The sequence below is a fragment of the Panthera leo genome, chromosome A3, assembly GCF_018350215.1.
Source record: "Panthera leo isolate Ple1 chromosome A3, P.leo_Ple1_pat1.1, whole genome shotgun sequence".
Taxonomy (NCBI): domain Eukaryota; kingdom Metazoa; phylum Chordata; class Mammalia; order Carnivora; family Felidae; genus Panthera; species Panthera leo.
In genome coordinates, this window is record NC_056681.1 from 27,611,431 (window position 1) to 27,632,812 (window position 21,382).

At 41.2% G+C, this 21,382-nt stretch overlaps 1 protein-coding gene across 4 annotated transcripts in view; it reads right to left on the reverse strand.

Moving 5' to 3' along the window:
- Positions 1–3,938: 3,938 nt before the first annotated feature.
- The window catches only part of CSNK2A1 (casein kinase 2 alpha 1), a 53,582-nt gene continuing 36,138 nt past the window's right edge, over positions 3,939–21,382 (reverse strand). For 3 of the 4 annotated variants that reach the window (XM_042931359.1, XM_042931361.1, XM_042931360.1), the window contains exons 4-13: positions 20,044–20,145; positions 19,480–19,530; positions 18,067–18,126; positions 16,503–16,586; positions 12,151–12,261; positions 11,129–11,230; positions 9,391–9,491; positions 8,475–8,623; positions 7,307–7,393; positions 3,939–5,329 (exon numbers count right to left, since the gene is read on the reverse strand). In XM_042931359.1, coding sequence (XP_042787293.1) covers positions 5,214–5,329; positions 7,307–7,393; positions 8,475–8,623; positions 9,391–9,491; positions 11,129–11,230; positions 12,151–12,261; positions 16,503–16,586; positions 18,067–18,126; positions 19,480–19,530; positions 20,044–20,145 — 963 coding nt within the window. In that variant the 3' untranslated portion in view covers positions 3,939–5,213. Of the gene's footprint in view, positions 5,330–7,306; positions 7,394–8,474; positions 8,624–9,390; positions 9,492–11,128; positions 11,231–12,150; positions 12,262–16,502; positions 16,587–18,066; positions 18,127–19,479; positions 19,531–19,743; positions 19,850–20,043; positions 20,146–21,382 lie in introns of all 4 variants that reach the window. The other variant, XM_042931362.1, reaches the window with a different exon arrangement.

Here is a 21,382-nt window from a genome sequence, read left to right on the forward strand (position 1 = left end):
CATTTAGCACAGCATCATAGTAAGGTATAAAATCTAGAAAGTACTTGAATACGTGAAGATTGATTCCAGAACCAGACTATCTTGTGACACCCTCTATACGTCTATTTTACACAGAGAACAGCCTGAATTTCCTATTACTATATACAATGGTGGAAAGCAGGACTCTCTTAGCATCCAAGTCTACTAAATTGGTAAGCATCACTGCTTAGTCTTCAGCCACTTATGATTTCACCAAGGCCTCATTAAATAAACATCTTCTTGTCATGTTAGTTCAGTCTGGCCTGTGGCTCATAATTACAGCTGCAAACTTAAGAGCAAGATTCTTCTGATCTGAGATGCCCTTCATGCAACAGTACTTTCATTACTTACTGTGTGTGCGCGTGCACACACGTGTGGTGGAACGTGTGCGTGTGTGTGGGAAGGTGGAAGTGGGAGCCGAGGATGGAATTACCATTTACTGAGCATCTATTATGAGCCTGGTATGGTGCTAAGCATTTTCCTTGTGCTACTCTATTCAATCCTCTTCAATCCTCAGGGATATTGGCATACTTTCCGAAAAGTTTTTATGAGGATGCACAGATTAGTAAGACCTACAAGGTCAGCGGGAGTTTACGTGTAGGCCGAGAGAGACAACAATACAATCAACGTTCAGGTGTAACCAGGCAGAAGGGCAAAGGGATAGTTATGGCAGTGGGGGAAGCAGGCTGAGGGCACTTGAGATGGGGTGGAACATCTGCTCAGATCAAGGTTTTTAGACACGTGTTTTTTGAGGAGGGAACCGGGGACTTCTTTACTTCAAAGTCTTCTGGTTACTAACTTTTTCCTTAAGCAGGAAAAGGCCCCGGGAGACAGTCTCTCTAACAAGCATGTCACCAGGGACCATCAGCCACAGTCCCTATCGCTTAGGCACAAGGTAGGAGGGGATTACCAGCAGGGGGGGTAGGCAAGGACTGGTGACTGCACAATCACCCAACCCAACCCTAATCTTGGGAGAGAATCTGCTGGTGGGAATCTGCAGGCAGTGGTCAACAGCCAGATTTTTCCAAGAGATGTCTAACGGTCAGTTCTAATTATAACCACACTTGACAACAGGTGAGGCAAGATGAAATTTAAAGACTGAGAGGAAATGAAAATCCCCCAGTCTGTCAACCAATCTCCAGTTTTCTCAACTATTTTAGGACTATGGTAATTAGCCATACTCTGAAGACAATTTTAAAAACTAGATTGCTCTGTCTCTAACGGGCCCACTCCAGCAATTTAGTCTTCCTGTCTCCTGTGTAAAATGGAAATAAATTCATGAAATGAAGTTCAGGGAAATAAAATACAGTTCATGAAAGTTAGACATTTCAGATACAAGGTATTACACAATAGTTCCTTTCACCTAAACCACACGTTTCAACGCCCAATATTAATGACATGTGGATGTCATAAAATAGTATGCAGTGAACACTGAAAGGAAACTAGAAGTTTGGGATAACAGCACTTCCTCTGATTTCAATTTTTTAAAGCTGTGGTTAAACGAGAAAGATCGAATGGCAATTCAAATATATAATCTTACAGAATTTACTCATTTGGCAGTGGTAAGCAAGTCAACTAAATTTCACCTCTTTTACCAGCCCTTTGAGTAGTTTCTGCTTAAGCTGCCAAGTATGTTCCTGTAAGCTCACCAGAACATCTTCATTCCAGGCCCCAAGACTGCAAGTTGCCTCCAGGGCTAAGGTATCTCCAAGGCCAACCTTCCACAGGGCTTACTGCCATTCACTCAACACCGATCTTTTCTGCTAATGAACAAGCTGTCTCCATGGACCTTTTTATTTAAAACATCACTCAAAGCTTCTAAAATCAGTGTTAGAGCTGAAAAGGAACTCTGAAGACAACTCACCCAACCTCACCCTGACTGAACACACAGAGGTCCCGGGAGGTCCCAAGGATGGATAGTACTGTGAATCACTTGCAAAGTCAGGACCAAGGACCAATCCTCCATACCAGGGGGCCAGGGAAACTAGGTTTATCAAGGGCGTAACAGGTGCCAGATACTTGACATTTACTCTCATTCAATCCCAAGGCAGCAGTGGCCCCATTTCATAGATGATGAAACAGATTCAGAAGTTAAGTAACTTGCCAAGTGGCCAAGTATGTGACAAGGGCAAGAATGAAACCAGTCCTGTTTAGCAACAACATCACGCTCTCTTTACTGAATCTTGATGTCAAAAACGTCCAGACTTCAGTGCTCCTCAACCAATCTTAATCCATCCCATTTCACATCTCCATCAACCCAGTATTAAATTCAAAACACACGAGACCTAAGCCATCTAACACAGACGGTGTCGGTTTTTGAGAAGCATATTGCTCAGGCTGCAGGGACATTTCATGTTTAAATGTTTTTATTTAAAAAAAAAATTAAAGACCTTCATGGCACAACTTCTTCCCAGCACAGTTATGTTTTAGTTATACCAATTACAATACAATTACAACCAATAAATCAAGGGGACGAGGGGGAGCTTCTGACTTCAAACTTAAAAAAAAAAAAAAAAAAAAAAAAAAAAAGAGGGGGGCACTTCAAACAAAGTTAAAAATTACTTAAAAAACCTTTCAGAGTAATTGCCAACACAACTGTCTTATACTGGCATTGCGTTTCCTGCCATCTATCACTGCAGACACAGGCAGCCGCTGAGAAATAAAGTGTCCCAGTACAAGGTATACAGATGAGGTAATTTACAACAACACAGAAGTTGTTACTCTGTAAACCCTTGCCCCCCACCCACCCGCCCAACTGGGTCTTCTTTTTTTTCATGCTTCTGCAGTGACTCCTTAAGTAGCATTTTAAAAACTTCTATTTATTTTAAAAGGCTCTTGGGTGGCATTTCAGAGTCCTCTGCATTCACCTTCCGTCTCTTGCAAGGCCTGATGCGTGTTAGGAGGTCCAGCTGTCTGCAGCTCCCCACATCAGCCTCAGCCACAACTAGATTCTCTGAGCTACAAGGGTGGGATGTGAAGTCTCGATTTACAACCCTCCTCCCCACCTCAAAAGAAAGAATTCATTAGTCGTAAGTGTCCTGTTCAAATCACAATCCAGTGCAAACGTAATCACAAATTGCATCTCTGGCACATCCGGTGCTTTTAGCTTCTGCACAAATTCCACATGGTAACCCCCACAGCATTCTAGGGCATAAAAGGGTCAAGAACAATAAATATCCACTGTAAGTGGCCACAAGAAAGAAAATCACCCTGCCACACTGTCAGAATGTTTTCCCTATGGTTGAGAAGCATTACAAAAGGAGGCTTTAGCTTCCTCTAAAGTTTACCATTATTATTCACGAAAGCCACCACCTTGATAAAGTTACTAGAGCCAAGATGGGTTATAAAGTTAGATAAGTTCATTAAATTCAACTCCTGAAACAATTATGTTTGTCTATGGCGCCCAGGCGAGAAAGGCTTATGATCTATAAAGGTAGGAGAAAGGGGAACTAAGACTTTAGGCCTTAAAATATGTTGGAAGAATTTTTCCTAGTTCCCACAAGCAGCTACTGTAATGAAAGAATAGGAGAAAATACAGAGCTGATGGTTTTGCTATTGTGCTTAAAAAACTAGGCTTCCTCAGTGAAGCACCTGATAAACTTAGGTGGTTGGATTACAGTGGAAAATCCACTTTACACACACACAAACACACAAAAACTGGCGACTTTTCCATCCCCAATCCCTGCACTGCTGAGACACAAAATGAGTTTTATGGCAAAGGATCCTTAATCCCCAGAGACGCTTTGGCTTGTGGTGCTTTTTTAAGGCCTCTCTGCCCTGCCCGGTACCATGGGTCAAATGAGGGGTGTATAAAAATGGGGGCCTTGGGAAGCCTCCACGGTACAGGGCTGCAGGCCCCTCAGATGTGAACGTGAGACACCCACCCAGCGAGACCTTTACACAGGGAACTTAAATCTAACCTTGATAAATAAAACCAAACGTTTATTTACACCAAAGAATTCCAACACTGGATCTTTCACATGTGAAGGACAAAGTATTATATATATACACACAGCAAGGGGTGGCAGGGCTGTAACAAGAGAGTTTATAGTTTTCCCACAATTACAGGTCTACCATTTCAGTTTCACTGGAGATAGTGGCTCTGCTCCTACCTCTCAGAGACATTTACAAGACTGAGGGGCAGGTCTTCTCACTGGATGGCATGTGAAGGAAGGGGAAGAAAGGAAGAAAAGAAGGCAGGAAGCTTAAAATGAAACTCCGTGTGGCCACATCTTCCATTAGCTCTGAAAGAGTTGCTAGCATGAAACCTATATAGACAATGTTTGTTTCTTTTGCAAAAAGCAATAAGTTAAGCCCAGTAACTAACTGAATTCAAAATGGCCAAGTCAGAGAAAACTGGAAAAGATTTTGCCTCCCCCTCCCACCAGCTACAGAGCATGTGGGGAGATGAAGGCGGAGAGGACCAAGGTAAGGAGACTGGGAGGGAAGGTATTAACATTTTAAACTAAACTGGAACTAGAAGTCTAAGTGAGTTGGATTTAGGGCTCGGTTAATAAGACATGATTCAGATTGAAGTTTTCAGGACCTGTCTGCACTTTGGGTAGGTGATATTCAGCATCTCAATGAAACGAAGACATATTTCCACCAGATTCACCATGACAACCCCACTGAAGCACTTGGAGTAAAGTGATAAAAGTGACCAGCAGCACAACGCTCTTGTAGGTTGGGTCCTCCCTTCCTTCTTCCTTCCCACCTCCCTTGAAGAAGCTACATTTTTATAATCTCTGGAGAAGAGCATGAGATATAAATCCCCCAAAGTGTGGGATGGTGGGGGAGCAATGATGGACATGGGAAGAGATCTCCACCCAAATGCAGCAGCCGGGATTGAGGCTGGTTCATCTTTGTTCTTTAGTGATGAGAAATTAAATTTAAAAGGGGGGAAAAATTTTGTCCGTGAAATATTCCACCTGCAGGTAATTTTTCAGGGAATCCCCTGAGTTATGAAAAGTTCGAGTTAAAAAAAAAAAGAAAAGGAAAAAAAAAAAAGGAAAAAAAAAGAAAATCAGCCTATTATAATTTTTTTTTTTTATGACTGAACTACTATAAATCCACAAGCAACGGTTCAGACACGGTGCTTCTGAAGTATTTCACCCCTCCCCGCCAGGCGCAAGCTGCATCAAGGAGAGCGTCGACTCCCCCACCTCTGCTTAGGCATCAGGAGACAGAAGGGGCCGTTACTGCTGAGCGCCAGCGGCAGCTGGAACAGGCATCCCAAGGGGGTTGGCAGCAGCAATCACTGGTGAGCCTGCCAGAGGTCCAAGGGGTGAAGGGGTTGGCACTGAAGAAATCCCTAAAAGAAAACAGCTGACAATGAGCCAGACACCAACCATGGAAATCTTAGTCCCCGGTTTTTCACCTGTTTCAAAAGTGACACAACAGTTATTCTCTTTTTCCCTTTTTTAAGTCATCTCTACACCCAACATGAGGCTTGAACTTATGACCCGGAGATCAAGAGTCACATGTTCTTCCGACCGAGCCAGCCAAGCGCCCCAGTAATTCTTTTTTTTTCTGAAGGCCTCTACACAGCCAGATTTTTACAAATTAAATCTAATTTCAAGTTACAATTAATTTCTAAGTCAATTGAAGAGACAGGTAAAGAAATCTAAGCTGGGGGAGTTTAAGCAGTTTGTACAAAGTACACAGCTGGTAAGTAGCAACTATCCTTGAATTGAAAACAGAGGCCTGTCTCCAGGGCGGCGCTTTCCAACCAAACTTTCTGCTCTGTCATCTCTGTGAATATGGTAGTCACTAGCCACAAGTGGCTAATGAGAACTTGCAATCTGGCTAGTGCAACTAAGGAACTGTGTTTTAAATTGTATTCAATTTTAACTAATCTAAATAGCCACATGTGGCTAGTCTCGGCTCTACTGAACAGCACGAGGCTAGAGCCAAAGCTCACGTGTTCTTACATCATGACGCCTAGTTAGCTGGCAGCTTTCCAAATTACCAAAAGTCATTTTCGGTGGGGAAATGCGAAAATGGTGTTTTAGAATTTATTTGGTTTCTTCTACTCATCTAATGACCAGAATTACCAGTTAGACTGCCTTCCTCAACCATCCAGTTAATTTTCAAATTGTTACATATACACTTCTAGAACGGGTAATAAATTCTCATGGTTCAAAATACCAAAAGTGCAGAAGAGTATGTAGTGAAAAATTTCTCTTACCCTTTTGCTTGGCCAACTTATGGTACCATTTTTGGGGTGCATCCTTCCACAAATATTTTATGCATATATATGAATATAATTATGTAAGAATGTGCATATAAAAATCACATATAAAAATGTGATTATGTATTCTTGCCACTCCTGGCCTTGGACATGGTGCTGAATCTTGTTTTTATTCCACATGACTATTTTGGAATTAGAGGTAAAAAAGAACATGAAACATTTATTCTTTTCTCTGGCCATATAGCTTTCCACTGAATGGATATCCCATAATTCATTTTATTAGTTCCCTACTGAAAGCTGGAATGTTTTGCTCTTACAAATAAGGCTACAATCAGCAGCCTTGGATTTGGATATATATCATTTTGCCCATAGGCAACATACCTTGAGGATACCTCAAGATACCTTGAGTTCTAAAAGGTAGCTAGTTCTTTAAAAAAAGAATTGTGACAACAGTTCTTTGAGGGTGTCTGACTAAATGTCCTGACTACAAGTACACCCATATGGATGTTACCTACATGTAGAATTCTTAGGGGATAAGTCTACTGTTTCTTTTACAAAAGTGTGTATTCTACACACAAACTTGCTTTCAATCAAGAAGACTCAACAATAATGAAAAATCATTTCATACAAACCTTTACAATTTGCTAGGCACATGACAGATGCTCTGGGAGAAAACTGGAGAAGCATCCTTGTACACGTACAGATCTATACACCTTTACCCCCACCCTCAATTTCTTAATCTTGTTTCTGGGAATCATGCAACTACTGTCACTCTAAACTGTGAGACAAAGATCTCCTTTTACTTTTCATAGTTTACTGGGACTTTCAAGCCTCTCCGTGAGAAATTTTTGGGACTCTGGCCTAAAAGCGACTGTCGATACCCTACTCAAGGCAGTGTCACTAACATAACCAGGTGTCAAAAAAGCATTTGGAAGCCTGGTGAGGAGACCACACAGGTCAGTACTGTCAAGAAGAAGATCAGCATTATAGAAAAAAGAAGGGCCATAAGAAATCAGGCCACAAAGAGGGAGCAAAACTAAAAATAACTGATTTCTACACCACCCCCCCCCCCCCCAGGAAAGTTAGCAGAGAACTGACCTGACATCATATTGGCGCTGCTGACAGGCGTACTGCCCCCCGGCATGCTAGATGAGCCCATTCGAGCCTGGTCCTTCACAACAGTATCTAGAGAAAACAAAAAGGGTTAAGTTCTGTTACACTTGAAGGTAATGGTCTGGGGCCTTAAAGCAGCCATCCTCATTCTCTGTATGTATTTTATTTATAGTCCATGTTATTCCCAGAAGAACATAAAGTGGCAAGAACCTTCACCATGAATTAAACAACTAACATAAAATAGGATTATCTTTCCTACCAAACTGTGGTAAAGGCCAACTCTTAAACCAAATGGAAGGAAGATGTGGTCATTATCCATAGAAAAGCTGATTTAAAACAAAACGATCCTGTTAGTTTTTTTTTTTTTTGGATCTTGTTAGGTTTTAATGAGACAATACAATCTAACCTGGCCAAGACAGTAATATTTTATCAGAGTAAATTGCTTTTATTTCAGTCCGCAGCTCAGCTGGTCAAGCATGGTGTCAAATGGGCAAAAGCTACAGGTTTGTGCAGGTTGATGCTATTACCACAGACCTCACTCTCCACCTCAATCAGCCTGTCCATTTGCGTCAGGCACAGAAGAGTGGGCAGGATTATAATCAGTTCACTATAAAACCATCCCACCAATCCCCAAGGAGTGATCCAACGTTAAGGCTAATGTCACAGTGAGGATGGGGTGGGACTAAGTGGCATTTACATTCAGAACAGCACAGTTAGCTATGCTCACAAACCCAGGTCAAGATGTTCATACAATAAGATATTCAAACCTCTTTGACTCTCTCCAGTGAACGAGTGCCAGACAAGGCCAGATAAAAGGTTGCCGTTCTAATCCAACTACTCCAGACTAGCCACTGCGAAATATCTCCCACACAGGAAGTAAAGCAGTTTGTTTAGGAGTGATCACGGGTCAAGTAGCCTGTGAGAGAGACAACCACGGTCCTCCCAACAATTCTGCAAGACTGTTGCCATTACTGTCTCCCATCTGAAGAAACCGAGGTTCACCGTGAGTCAAGTAACTTGAAGGCAAGCTAAAGGCAGTTGGGATTTCAATTGTTGGGCCCAGAGCTTTCTCCACAACACATATTCTCCCCTGCCTTGCACAGTCTCCTGGGTGGGCCTGCACAGGCTCTGTGGACTGGACAGTTAGACTCACAGAAATAGGGGTGCTCCATGGCCTCTCTTGCGGTAAGCCGTGACTGGTGGTCATATCGCAGCAGCTTGTCCAAGAAATCCAAGGCCTCGGGGCTGACAAGGTGCTGGTTTTCACTGTGGACAAAGCGTTCCCATCGCTTACGGGAGTGTCTGTAGAGCCAAAGTGGGAATGAGAAATAGACCGAGGGGCACAGAAGCCCAACATTTCACTCCTACATTTTCTTTAGTGGCTAGGAGCCCAGCCAATAGCAAAGAGAGATCAGAACTCAAGAGAGTAGGTCATGTACCCTCTGCCACTAGGGAGACAACAAAGCTAATTGGAGAGACTGGAAATAGCAGTGTTGCAGAAAAGAGAAATCTGGGTCCTCACGATTCTACAAAACATAATTCAGGTTACTTGATAGGATTAAGGGCCCCTGTCCTGTGTAGCAAAGAGGTCAGGTGGCTGGGTCACCAGGCCTCTTTCCCACCCCCACAGCAATTCCTGGCATCTCTGCCACTTGGCCAGCAGAAGCCTTTTTTCATCAGGCAAGTCCACCTCCTCCAGTTAAGTGGCTAATCGATTCGTATTGTGTCTAATTCCTATTGTCAGCATTCACGGTTTGCAAATCAGTCTTGAAGCATGCATTTCCTTTTCCTATTTCTCCCTTAGAGAGGGCTTTTGTCATTTGGAGAAACAAGCTAAATCAAGAGATTTTGGTTTTTGACTCTACACATTTCATTCACTTGACAGGAATCTGTAACCATAATCTCCACACTCAAACTCCTGGTAAGTGAATCTGGGAAATAGGCCATTTGGTGCAATCCTTTTACAACAGACCCGTTCATACAGCACCCTGCATGGCCAGACCACCGACATACTTGCAGAGAAAAGTGTGTTGGCAAAGAAAATGTAACTATTTTGTTTTAGGACTTACCTGCCCAAGATATCATTGAAACGTGGATCTAATTCAATGTTGTATTTGTCAATATAGTCATATAAATCTTCTGTCCCCAGAACCTTGGCTATCCTCACCAACTAGGATTGAAGAGACACAAAAACCCACACCACAAACACATTACATAATTAAATCAACCGGCTTTAACTGAATTAACAGAAAGGGGTCACCATGACTACAGGTATGAATGCTGACTTCTAACAATATATTTCAAATTTCTTTGCATGGCAGGAATGGATTTCCATATAAAATTCCCTAAATTATCACTCAATGTGAAGGTGTCAGGAAAAAAGCAAAAAAAAAAAAAAAAAAAAAAAAAAAAAAAATTAACGTTTATTCATTTTTGAGGGATAGAGAGACACAGAGCGTGAACGGGGTAGGAGCAGAGACAGAGGGAGACACAGAATCCGAAGCAGGCTCCAGACTCTGAGCTGTTAGCACAGAGCCCGATGTGGGGCTTGAACTCATAAACCATGAGACCACGGCCCGAGCTGAAGTCGGACACTTAACGACTCAGCCACCCAGGCACCCGAACAAATGGTCTTATAACCTGCTTCCTTCCCCTTGAAATGTCTCCTTGATCAAGCACTGTCCTGCTTCACAGCCCAACTGAAGATGTCCCTTCTTCTGGGAAGCTGCTCTTGTACATTCAGACCACTCTCCCACCACAACTGCCTTTTGTACCTGGTCTATGATTCTGCTCTGACATTTATGACTGTAACTTATTTCCTTATATGTTCAGTTCCCTTACTGGATAGACTATGAACTATTTGAGAGAAGTGACTATTCTTTTTTTCTGTACTGCTTGGACTGCATGGTCCTGAGAATAGGGTTACTGATTTTTAACTGAATTCAGGTGGTATTCTTTGACTCATTAAAAATGGTCATTGTGCTCAAATAAGGCAACAGTACCTTCCACAATGTCCTAGAATCATTCCAGGTTCTTTTGAAAGAAATGGCCCCTTATTCTTTATGGGAAAGTGAAGCTAGTATAAAAAACATCATCTACAAACATCAACTTAATCCGTATAAAGAGACAAAAGGATCACAGAAACACTACATATAAAACCCAACACGTTGGAGGAAACAGTCCCAACATGTTGGGGGAAACAACTCTTTAATGAAAGCTTACACTAGGAGATTCTAAGGTAATGTTTTATTTCTTAAACCAGTATTCTTTTAATTGTATATGTTTTATAAAATAATTTTCAGGGGCACCTGGGTGGCTCATTCGGTTAAGCATCTGACTCTTGGTTTCGGCTTAGGTCACAATCTCATGGTTTATGAGTTCGAGTCCTGTGTCGGGCTCTGTGCTGATAGCCTGGAGGCCGCTTGGGATTTTCTCTCTCTCTCTCTGCCCCTCCCCTGCTCACACTTTCTCTCAAAATAAGTAAACTTATAAAAATAAAAAAATGAAAAATTTACACGTATATTTTGCAATAAAGCAAGCACTGCAAATTAAGATGACTAAGAGAAAAACTCTGATTTCAAAAGGCTCCCAAAACACCAGTCTGAAAATCAATGTCAGTTTGGCTGAATAAGCAATGAATTGAAGATATTATAGGGCCCCCCCTTGAAGATTCTGAATTAACAAGTCTCAAGTGGGGGCTGGTCATCCGTATTTTAGCAAGATCCGTAGTAGTTTCTAAATGGGTAGGCAGATCTAGCCATCATTAAGTTAAACCAGTAAGTTCCCTAATAGGAACAAAATTATCACCTGATCATAATTGTCATGTCCATGGAAAAATGGCTCCTTCCGGAAGATCATACTTGCCAGCATACAACCCAAGCTCCACATATCCAAACTATAATCATACATCTGCATTAAAGTAAAAAAAAAAAATAGTTATCATACATGAAATATCTTGCAATTCAAAATAAAATACTGCTTTGCTATTAAAAATATATATCACTCCACTGACCCAAAGTCCAAAAGTCCAAAAACCAGTTAACACCTTCATGTATTTCTTTTCAGTCTTTTTTCTATATACCCGCCCCACCCCCGTTTCAAAACAATCTGTATACTATTTGGAATGTACTCTTTTCACTTACCTAAGAAGGTCCCAAACTGTTACAGGCCATGGAAACCTTTTAATGTGTAGCATTATTTTAGTGCATAAATGTTTCAGAATTTAATCTTTAATTTCTCCTATAATTAGATAGTGTTTTGTTTTTCATCACCATTATAAACAATGTTGTGAAGAATATTTTTATGCATAAAATGTGTTTTGGGCTCTGCATTATAGCTTCAAGATCCCAGAAAAGCCATTTCTAGGACAGAGTTTGAACTTCTCAATGTGTCTGATAAAAACACCTGCAAGGAGCGGGCATGAAAGGTACTCCCAAGGATTTTGTTCCTGTGAGGAGAAAGAGGGCTTTTGTTCTTTTTTGGTCAAGGGGAAGGTCTTTAAAATACAATTTAGGAAAATCACAAGAGAACATTTTTGAGTTTATTTTAAGGTTGGTTAAACCTTACAATTCTCAATTTGACTCCAAAGAGTATCTCTGGTGTACCTTCTCTTCAGTTAGGATCAAATGCAGATCTATTCATATTCTCCTGACGTTATGAAAATAAGAACAAGTTATGATGGATGAACTGAAGTGACTCATGTTTTACATTCATATAAAAGGGACAGCCATGTATGTGCATAAATGGCCTACTCAAATGCACAAAACGACATTTTTACAAATTATGTGCAAAACACAGGACCGAAATTTTATCCGCCCTTCTCTTCTCACCTGATAGTCTACAAGTAGCTCGGGACCTTTGAAGTATCGGGAAGCAACTCTGACATTGTATTCTTGGCCAGGATGGTAAAACTCAGCCAAACCCCAGTCTATTAGTCGTAGCTGAAATTTAAAAAAAGGTAAGAATAAATCATGAGCAATTTTATCTTTCATGCTACCCCACACACTGCCATCAGAATACTCTTAAAAGGGGAGCCTGTGTGGCTCAGTCGGTTAAGCGTCCGACTTGGCTCAGGTCATAATCTCGCAGTTGGTGGGTCTGAGCCCCACGTTGGGCTCTGTGCTGACAGCTCAGAGCCTGGAGCCAGCTTCGGATTCTATGTCTCCTCCTCTCTCTGGCCCTCCCATGCTCATGCTCTGTCTCTCTCTGTCTCTCAATAATAAATAAACGTTAAATAATAATAATAAATAAATAAATTGGGGGAAAAAAAGAATACTCTTAAAAATACCAGCCATGTCACTACTGAAACCTTTCCAGTGACTACCTATTTACAGCATTTAGAATGAAAATCAAACTTCTTGGCTTGGCATACAGGGTTCTCCATGATCTAGTTCCTGTGCTCCAGTGAGACTTCTAGTTTCCGAAAAACACCATCTATTCTGCATTTCTGCACAATTTCTCAAACTGCTCTTCTGACTAGAATGTCTTCTGCTATCCAACCTAGACTCCTACTGAACATATCCCTACTTTTTGAGATATTTAAGTTAGCCCTTCAGTGAAGTCTTTTCTAATTATCCAAGTAGAACTAACCCATGCCTTTAGTCCCCTGAACCCCAAATATATTTCTTTAATAGAACCTACAACTCTTTACTGTATATTCGTTTTCTCTCTTTCTTTTTCAATATGCACTGTAAGCTCCTTAAGGGAAGAGACTGTGTAATTCATTTCTGCAATTTTTAGAATGCAACATAATGCCCAGTACACAAAAGAAAAATAAAAAAATATTTGCTGAGTGAACGAAGTAAGGGAAAAGCCACACAAACAATTCTGACCAAACTGTATCCTCAAAATGGAAAAAGCAGTAGGCAAGCCCAAGAGGCAAGCTTATTTGCTCACTGTGCAAAGCATGACCATGATCTCAAGTATAAGCAGTAGGGCCTGAGTAATGCCGATCACTCTGGGCCTGTCCATGTAAGTTCACTGTTAACTAGGTACAGCGTTTACCTTGTATCAGCAATGAGTGGAAATGTAATAAAAAGCACAAAAGAAAGCATAACCTTTTTATGCTTTTTCTTTTTAACCCCTTAACATTAGTGCCTCAGAGCTCTCCTTGACTTTTTTTTTTTTTTTTTTTTTTTTTTTTAAATCAACAAGTACTTCCAGATGACCATTTCTGGTCTATGGCTTCACACACAGCACCTCAGCCTTCCCCCACTAGACTCCCCAGCCTGTGCCTCCTGCCAACTGACTCTTTTAGCCACCCTATAGACCTATCAAACAAAACCTCCTGAACACTCCCTGCAAAACCTGCTTCACCCACAGCCTCTCCCCTCTCAGTTAAAAGTAATTCTATTCATCCTGTCATTCAGGCCAAAAATTTTCACCCTGGGTTCTTGTTTCCCTTACACCTCACAGCAAATCTGACAAATGGCTCTACCATATTCTGACCGTGATCATCACATCCACTGCCACCACCATCTCTTGTTTGACTTCCTGGAACAGTCTCTTTTCCTAACTGGTCTCCCTGCTTTCACTCTTGCCCTGCGCCTCTATTCTCTACTTTTGAAAGACCAAAAGCTTTTCATTTAAAAATGATTATGATTCAGGAAGATCTTATTTTTCAGTTTGATATACATGCATTTGTGTGTAGTTCTTGCAATTTTATCACATGTAGATTCAGGTAACTTCCAGAAGACCTTGACCTGTTTAATCACCACATATATCCCTTGTGCTATCCCTTCTCCTCACTTCCTAACCCCTGGTGCAACCCCTGTTTTCAAGCTCCAATTTTGTCATTTTGAAAATGGACCCATTAATGTAACTTTTTGTGACTGCTTTTTTTCACTCAGGATGAGATTCACCAAGTTGGTGCATTACTAGTAGTTCTTTCCTTTTTTTAAAAAAGATTTTATTTTTAAATAATCTCTACAACTAACACAGGGCTTGAACTTACAACCCCGAGCCCAAGAGTCACATGCTCCACCAACTAAGCCAGCCCCAGGAGCCCCTAGTTCTTTCCTTTTTAATGCTGAAGAATACTACTTAGTAATACTACCACATAATGCCACAGTTCAATTACCCATTCACCCACTGAAGGACATTTGGGTTTTTCTCCATTTTGAGCTATTACAAATAAAGCTATGTCCATATATAGGTTTTTGGGTGGACCTAAGTTTTTTGTTTCTTTGGGATAAATGCCATATTCCCGGACTGTTTGGTAAGCATATGTTTAGCTTTTTAAGAAACCAACAAAGTAGGGGCATCTGGCTGGCTCAGTTGGTTGAGTGGCCGACTTCGGCTCAGGTCATGATCTCGCAGTTTGTGAGTTCAAGACCCACATCAGGCTTGTTGCTGTCAGTGCAGAGCCTGCTTCAGATCCTCTGTCCCCCTCTCTCTGCCCCTCCCTTGCTTGCATTCTTTCAAAAATAAATAAACGTTAAAAAAAAAAAAAAAAAAGAAACCAACAAACTAAGAAACAATAGTCTGATATTTTCCAAAATGGCTGGGCCACTCCATGTTCCTGCTGGCAGTGCATTAGAGATGGAGTTTCTCTGCATCCTTGCCAGCATGTGGTATTGTCACTATTTTTAATTGTTCTAAAAGATGTGTAATGAATTCTTAAAAATTTAAGTGACAGCATGTCAACCCTCTGCTCAAACCCTGCAAAAAAAGCTCTGCATCTTCAGAGAAAAGGCCTGACAACGATCTTTAAGGTTTTACATGATGTGGTTCTCTATCTCTTTGATCTCATTTTGTTTCGCTCCCCCCTGTTCATTCTATCTAGCTCTATCTATCCAACATGCCAGGCACATTCTTGCCTCAGGGCCTTTGCACCTGCCATTTCCTCTATCTGGGACACATTTGTTTTTGAGATTACATGGCTGGTTCCCTCCAAATGTCATTCAAGCGTCACCTTCCCAATGAAACCTTCTCTTTTACAACCTTATTTAAAACCCTAACACCCTTTACGATTCCCTATTTATGATTTCTCTTCCACATCACCACAGAGACTATCAGCAGGGGAGGGGCAGAGAGAGGATCAGAGGGAACAGAGGATCCGAAGCGGTTTCTACGCCGACAAGTAGTGAGCCTGATGCAGGGCTCGAACTCATGAACTAAACCGTGAGATTATGACCTGAGCCAAAGTCAGCACCAGCTGGGCCACCCAGGTGCCCCTCTTCCAGTAATATCACTATTAACTTTCTATTCCACCAGCCTCCTGCAAATGCAAGCTCCCTACGGACAAGAATTTTTTTGTCTATTTGCCTCACACATATATCCCCAGCCTCTAGAACAATACTTATTAAACAGTGTGAGTCTAAATGAATATTAGTTGAATGAATAAATCAACTATGTCCCCAAAGTATACAACAGATAGCTATTACTGCCTATAAAAGGTGGGCTTGGTCACCTTAAAAAACTGATTATAAAGTCATGTGGTCAGTGTAGCTCTCATTAAAAGCATTTGTAAAGTTCGGGGGCCTCATGACACTTGCTAATAAGCAGCAGCATTTTTTGAATATTTTATCTATGTCACAGCCGTGTATACTTGACTCTCATAATAGTCTAGTGGCATGCAGAGCAATTATTATTATACCCATTATAAAAGAAAAAGGAGGTAAATGAGTTTCCCAAGAGATTAATTATTTAATAAATGAAACTAGAAGCCAGCTTCCCTGCCCAAAGTTAATGTTTTGCCCACTAATCTGTTGTTGTTGTTTTTCTAATGTTTATTTCTTTCTGAGACATAGAAAGACAGAGTGCAAGCTGGGGAGGGTCGGAGAGAGAGGGAGACACAGAATCCAAAGCAGGCTCCAGGCTCTGAGCTGTCAGCACACAGTCCCATGAGAGGACCAAAACCATGAACCATGAGATTACGACCTGAGCCAAAGTCGGACGCTTAACTGACTGAGCCACCCAGGCGTCCCCCTCCTTTCTTAAAAGTAATCTCTACACCCAACATGGGGTTTGAACTCACGACCCCGAGATCAAGAACTGCATGCTCCACCTACTGACTCAGCCAGGCGCCCCAAATCTATTTCCTTCTTGATAGCATTCTTAGGAATATGATAGTGGTTTCAACATTATGATTTGTTAATGAGTTCATTCGTTTACCAAACATTTATCAAGTGCCTAAACTCTATCATATTGATAAATAAGACTTGTCGGTCTATCACTTTACCTTTCTGTGCTCGTGATCAATCATGACATTATGGGGCTTCACATCTCTGTGCATAATTCCCATGCTGTGACAATAATCCAGGGCCTGTAGGAGGAACAGATAAGAAAGAAAGAGCCTGCTTAAGAGTGACTTTCTTCAAGTCTTCTACTTTTTTCACCATAGGTTTCCTTGTAGCCTCACAAAACCCCTGTGAGTCAAGAACAGGACAATCACTCCCACAGCTCTTATTCAGAGACTTCCTCAAGATCCCACAGTCAAGAAAACTCCTAGCCTCTGGACTTCAAGTTCTGTCCCTGCACTGTTGTTTCAACATCCTTTCTGTTGAAAAACACCGAAAGAATATACCAATTGCAACACTTCCAGTATCTCCCCCTTACCCAAAGGCTGGATCATTTTCAGAAACACAGGCCCCTCAAAACAAGAAAACTGGTCTGTTCTACAAACCTCTCATTCAAAGAACAATAATCTTCTAGCAGCTAAGAGCACACAACAGAGGTTGGCAGATCACAGCCCATGGACCAAATACGGCCCGCTGCCTCTTTTCGTGACTGTTTTATTGGAACACAGCCACACCAATTTGTTTACGTATCATCTCTAGCTGCTTTTGTGTGACCACAGGGATAGTGTGAGAAAGAACCTATGGCCCACAAAGCCAAAAATTTTATTGTTTGTCCTGTACCTGATTTATTACATCAAATCCGATTTGAAAACCATGTCCAATCTCAAACTAAGGTGAACTGAGTAGCATAACCTTTGGGGTTTGCTAATCCCAGCCTTTAAGCCAGCTGATGTCATTGGCTAAGTTCTTGTCCTTCCTGAAGGGCAACTTCGGTTCCTATGGTTTCCAGGGCTAGACAAGTATATCCTTTAACTTTGTGAAGTCACGCCTGTCACAATACTGCAGGAGCCAATGGAGAGATCAAATATCTCTGTTGGGATAGCCTCTTTAGGGTACTACTAAAATTCAAATGCAGGCTTTATAGCAACCCTCATTTAGTAAGAATCTTTAGCCACCTCTTCACAATTTTCTCATCTATAGAGATGATCTTAATGCTTACTAGGAGCAAGACAATTGGTGATCTCATGTTAGAAATCAAAGTCCACTCTAAATCAGCAATCTTTGAGCAGAGATTTACATAATCCTTAGGACGATGACCCTTTGAGGGCTGAGTTGGAGTTTACTGTTTTACTTGTAGAATTTTAAGTAAAATAAAGTATACCACAAGCCAGCATATCAGAAGTTATTTTTGTTAAGTTTTGACGATCTAATTGTAACTTTCACAGGAGTACGATGGAGATTACAAGCATTTTTTAAAGGGGCCCCAGCTCACTTCCAAATACCATTTCCAAAGCATTCTAAATTACGTTCCTACTAGACTCTATTCCATAATGCTTACATTAGCGCAGGGTTCTGATGCTATTAACTAACTAAACACTTACATGAAGAGGCCCCTTCTTTCAACATACTTTCCAAAGTTAATTCACTGGCTTCTCCACAGTTAACTGGACCATTTAACAAAAGGAAGAGCAAACTAAAGATATTTAGTATCCCAGGTTCCCTTACCTTCAGAATCTCATACATGTAAAATCGAATATCATAGTCTGTTAACGTCTGGTACAATTGCTGTTAAAGACAAATGCAACATATAAGCTGTGAAATAATGCTGATAGGAAGGCAATTTCTCATCTTTGTTTGTAGTAATTCAAACCAAGACTTGGCTCGTTTGCTACCGTTCCAGGATGTGTCTGTTCATCAGTCTCTACTTCTCCAACAGAAACTTACTTTTTAAAAGAGATACTTTGGGTATTTAACTCTATATGCAAAAGTGAAGACTTAGTTAAACTTGTATTGCTTAAGCTATAACCCACTGTTGGGAACGTACCAATTTACACATGCAACATGCACTGATACCATACATTTGAAGTTTAGTCTGCTTTGCATTTACCTCCAGACCTTCCGATATAAGGCATTTTGGCAAATACACACCTTTCCTTAGTAGGGAACTAACCCACCTTTGATGTATATAGTTATATAGGCACTATGGGTCACCAGCTGGTATGCAAGATGGCTCCCTGCCAAATCTGTCAATTTGACAGAACTATTCCCATCCCAAGTTGAAAGTAAACTCTGAACTGTTGTGTATCCTTTCCAGGTTCCAAGAAGCTGCAGATTTTTTTTTTAAAATCTATGTATCATTCAGCTGTTAGTGATATCCTGACAGTTTTCCTTCAAGTTATCATTCTGCTTCTAAAATACTTACTTTCCTTTTTTTCATCCTCCCAGCAAAGGGTTCACAGGATTCACCCGTTTACTGACACATAACATTCTTACTACAGGACTGTGAAAAGGCAAGTCAAGTACCTTTACAGCTTATAACCCCAGAGAGTGCCCACATTCCTCTGCTGTACTCGAATTGAGAACTGTTTGAAATAAGGAGGCTACCAGATGGGCTGGAAGTCAGAGATCTGTTGTAGAGGTCGGTGTTATGCCAGAGTTTGTACCATGCTTCTCTACCCACCCCCTTTTTGAGATCTATAGCCCAGAATTTCTGAGGGATCCCAAGGTATAAGCAGTCCTTGCTTGTACACACACAATGTATTCCTTCTCGAATACAGTTGTTTTAACGTGAAATCCCTACAGCCAGATCCTGACTGAACACGTTCTGTGGCTTTTATTAGGTTTGACATCTGTAGAAAGTGTCAAATGAATGGTAAAGGTGGTGAGAAGTAAATGTATTGGTAACTAAAAAGAGCACAAAACAAACAAAAGAGTGAAATACCAAGATGTGGAAAGTAGACATTGCTTCTACGTGAGTTTCCCTATCTTAAAATAAGGATAAATTCTCTATCTTAAGTAAGGATGAAAAGCTCTTTCGAAGCATGTTAGAAGGAAGCTCTTCTAATAGTAACATTGCTAAAAGGCTTTCTATGTGGTCTAAAAACCCAACACCTTGAAATGGTTGGTTATATATTATACCTTGAAGTCTGTGTTGTTTACGTGTTCAAAAACCAAGGCAGGGGTTCGTGACTAGGGGAAAGAAAAAGAAAACACACATTAGCAATAGCCCTGGCAGCTTTAGTAGGCACAATGTTGGCAGATACTACGTGGTGAATTTGGTAGTCCTTGCCTCAGTAGTAGGAAACCCTCTATTGCTACGAGCCCTCCCCACTCTGATCACCACCACACTTAGGTCATTTTTGGGATGGATTTCAAACAGAAGACATGGAGCTGAAGTCTCACCAGGCTCTAGGCAGCCCGACAATGCGCCCATCGCCCATCGGCATCGGACCTGAGTTTGCAAAATGGATTAACACATTTCAGTTTCCAGTGCTATCAGTCTCTTAGCCTAGAAGAATAAGAAATAGTCTGTGGGTGGAGGTCTCTTTGAAAGAAAGACCCAAGCTAGTTAAATGGTATAACTGATTAAGCACTTTTAAAGCAGGACTTAACGGTAGAGGGGGAAAATAAAGAGGCCAGTTGTGCTCCAGGTCAAACACCACCTCAGCCCTGGTGGGCCTTGCCAGCGCCTACCATACTCACCACAGGGTCTTTTACAATGTCTGCCAGTGTGATGATATTGGGACCGCCTCGTAAATTCTCCAAAATCTTTATTTCACGCTTGATTTTCTTCTTCTTTACTGGCTGAAAGGGTAAAAGTACATCGGTGAAATTATTTCAGAGTATTTCAACATGTAAATGTAATACATAAATGGCTACTTATGAGCTCTTTGAAGGAAAGGGTATGTGTCCATCTCCTCTCTGAATCCCCTTCTCCTAGCCCTGTGCCAGGGATTCTGCAGGGACTCAGCAAATGTTGAGTTGAAAGAAAAAAGATTTCATCCCAAAGAGCAAACCTCTGCAGAACTAGCATTTAATTCGTCATCAATCATAGCATGGTAACTTTTTATTTTTTTTTTAATGTTTTTATTTTATTTTGAGAGAGAGACAGAGTGTGAGCGGGGAAGGGGCAGAGAGAGAGGGAGACACAGAATCTGAAACAGGTTTCAGGCTCTGAGCTGTCAGCACAGAGTCCGACGCGGGGCTCGAACTCACAAACTGTGAAACCATGACCTGAGCCGAAGTCGGTCGCTCAACCAACTGAACCACCCAGGCGCCCCGCATGTCAACTTTTTAAAACTATACAAACTAGGACTGTAAGTTATTAGTAATACTAAGACATAGCTTGTAAAAGTCTCTGACAATTAGGATGAAACATGGGCTCTTTCCATTCCTTCCTTTAAGTCTATCGACTTCCCCCACCCTACAGAGGGGAAGTCGGGACCAACAGCAAGGATGACCAAATCATCTTTGTGTAGCATAACTTTGTGGTTAAATGTGGGACTTGGAATCAGACTACGTAACGTGAATCTTACATTCATTGCTGGCTGTGTGACTAGGGGCAAATTACCTAAGTTCTGTAAGCCTTTCATTATGGGTAAAAATGATCGACAAGAGCACATATCTCAGAATATGGCTGGGACACAACCCCTAATATCTGCCTAGCTTTATCACCAATATTCCTATAAATGAGCTGCTGCGTCCATTTTAAAAAGACCACTCTGCAGAGTCCCTTGAGTATATCTCCCATGTGCCTTTGTCCTCACCCATCATTTCTACATCGGTTCTCGTACAGAAATCCTTTTCATTTTTCTGGGGTGGGCTTTGGTCCAACTGCACTTCCTCCACAAAGCCTTCCTTCTAAATAGTCTAAAACAGTGATAGTCCAAAAGGAATACAATACAAGCCACAAGTGTATTTTAAATGTTCTAGTACCCACATTAAAAAAGTATAAAGAAACAGACCACATTAATTTTAATATATTTAACAAAATATATCCAAAATCTTATCATTTCAACCTGTAAATCAATATAAAAATTCT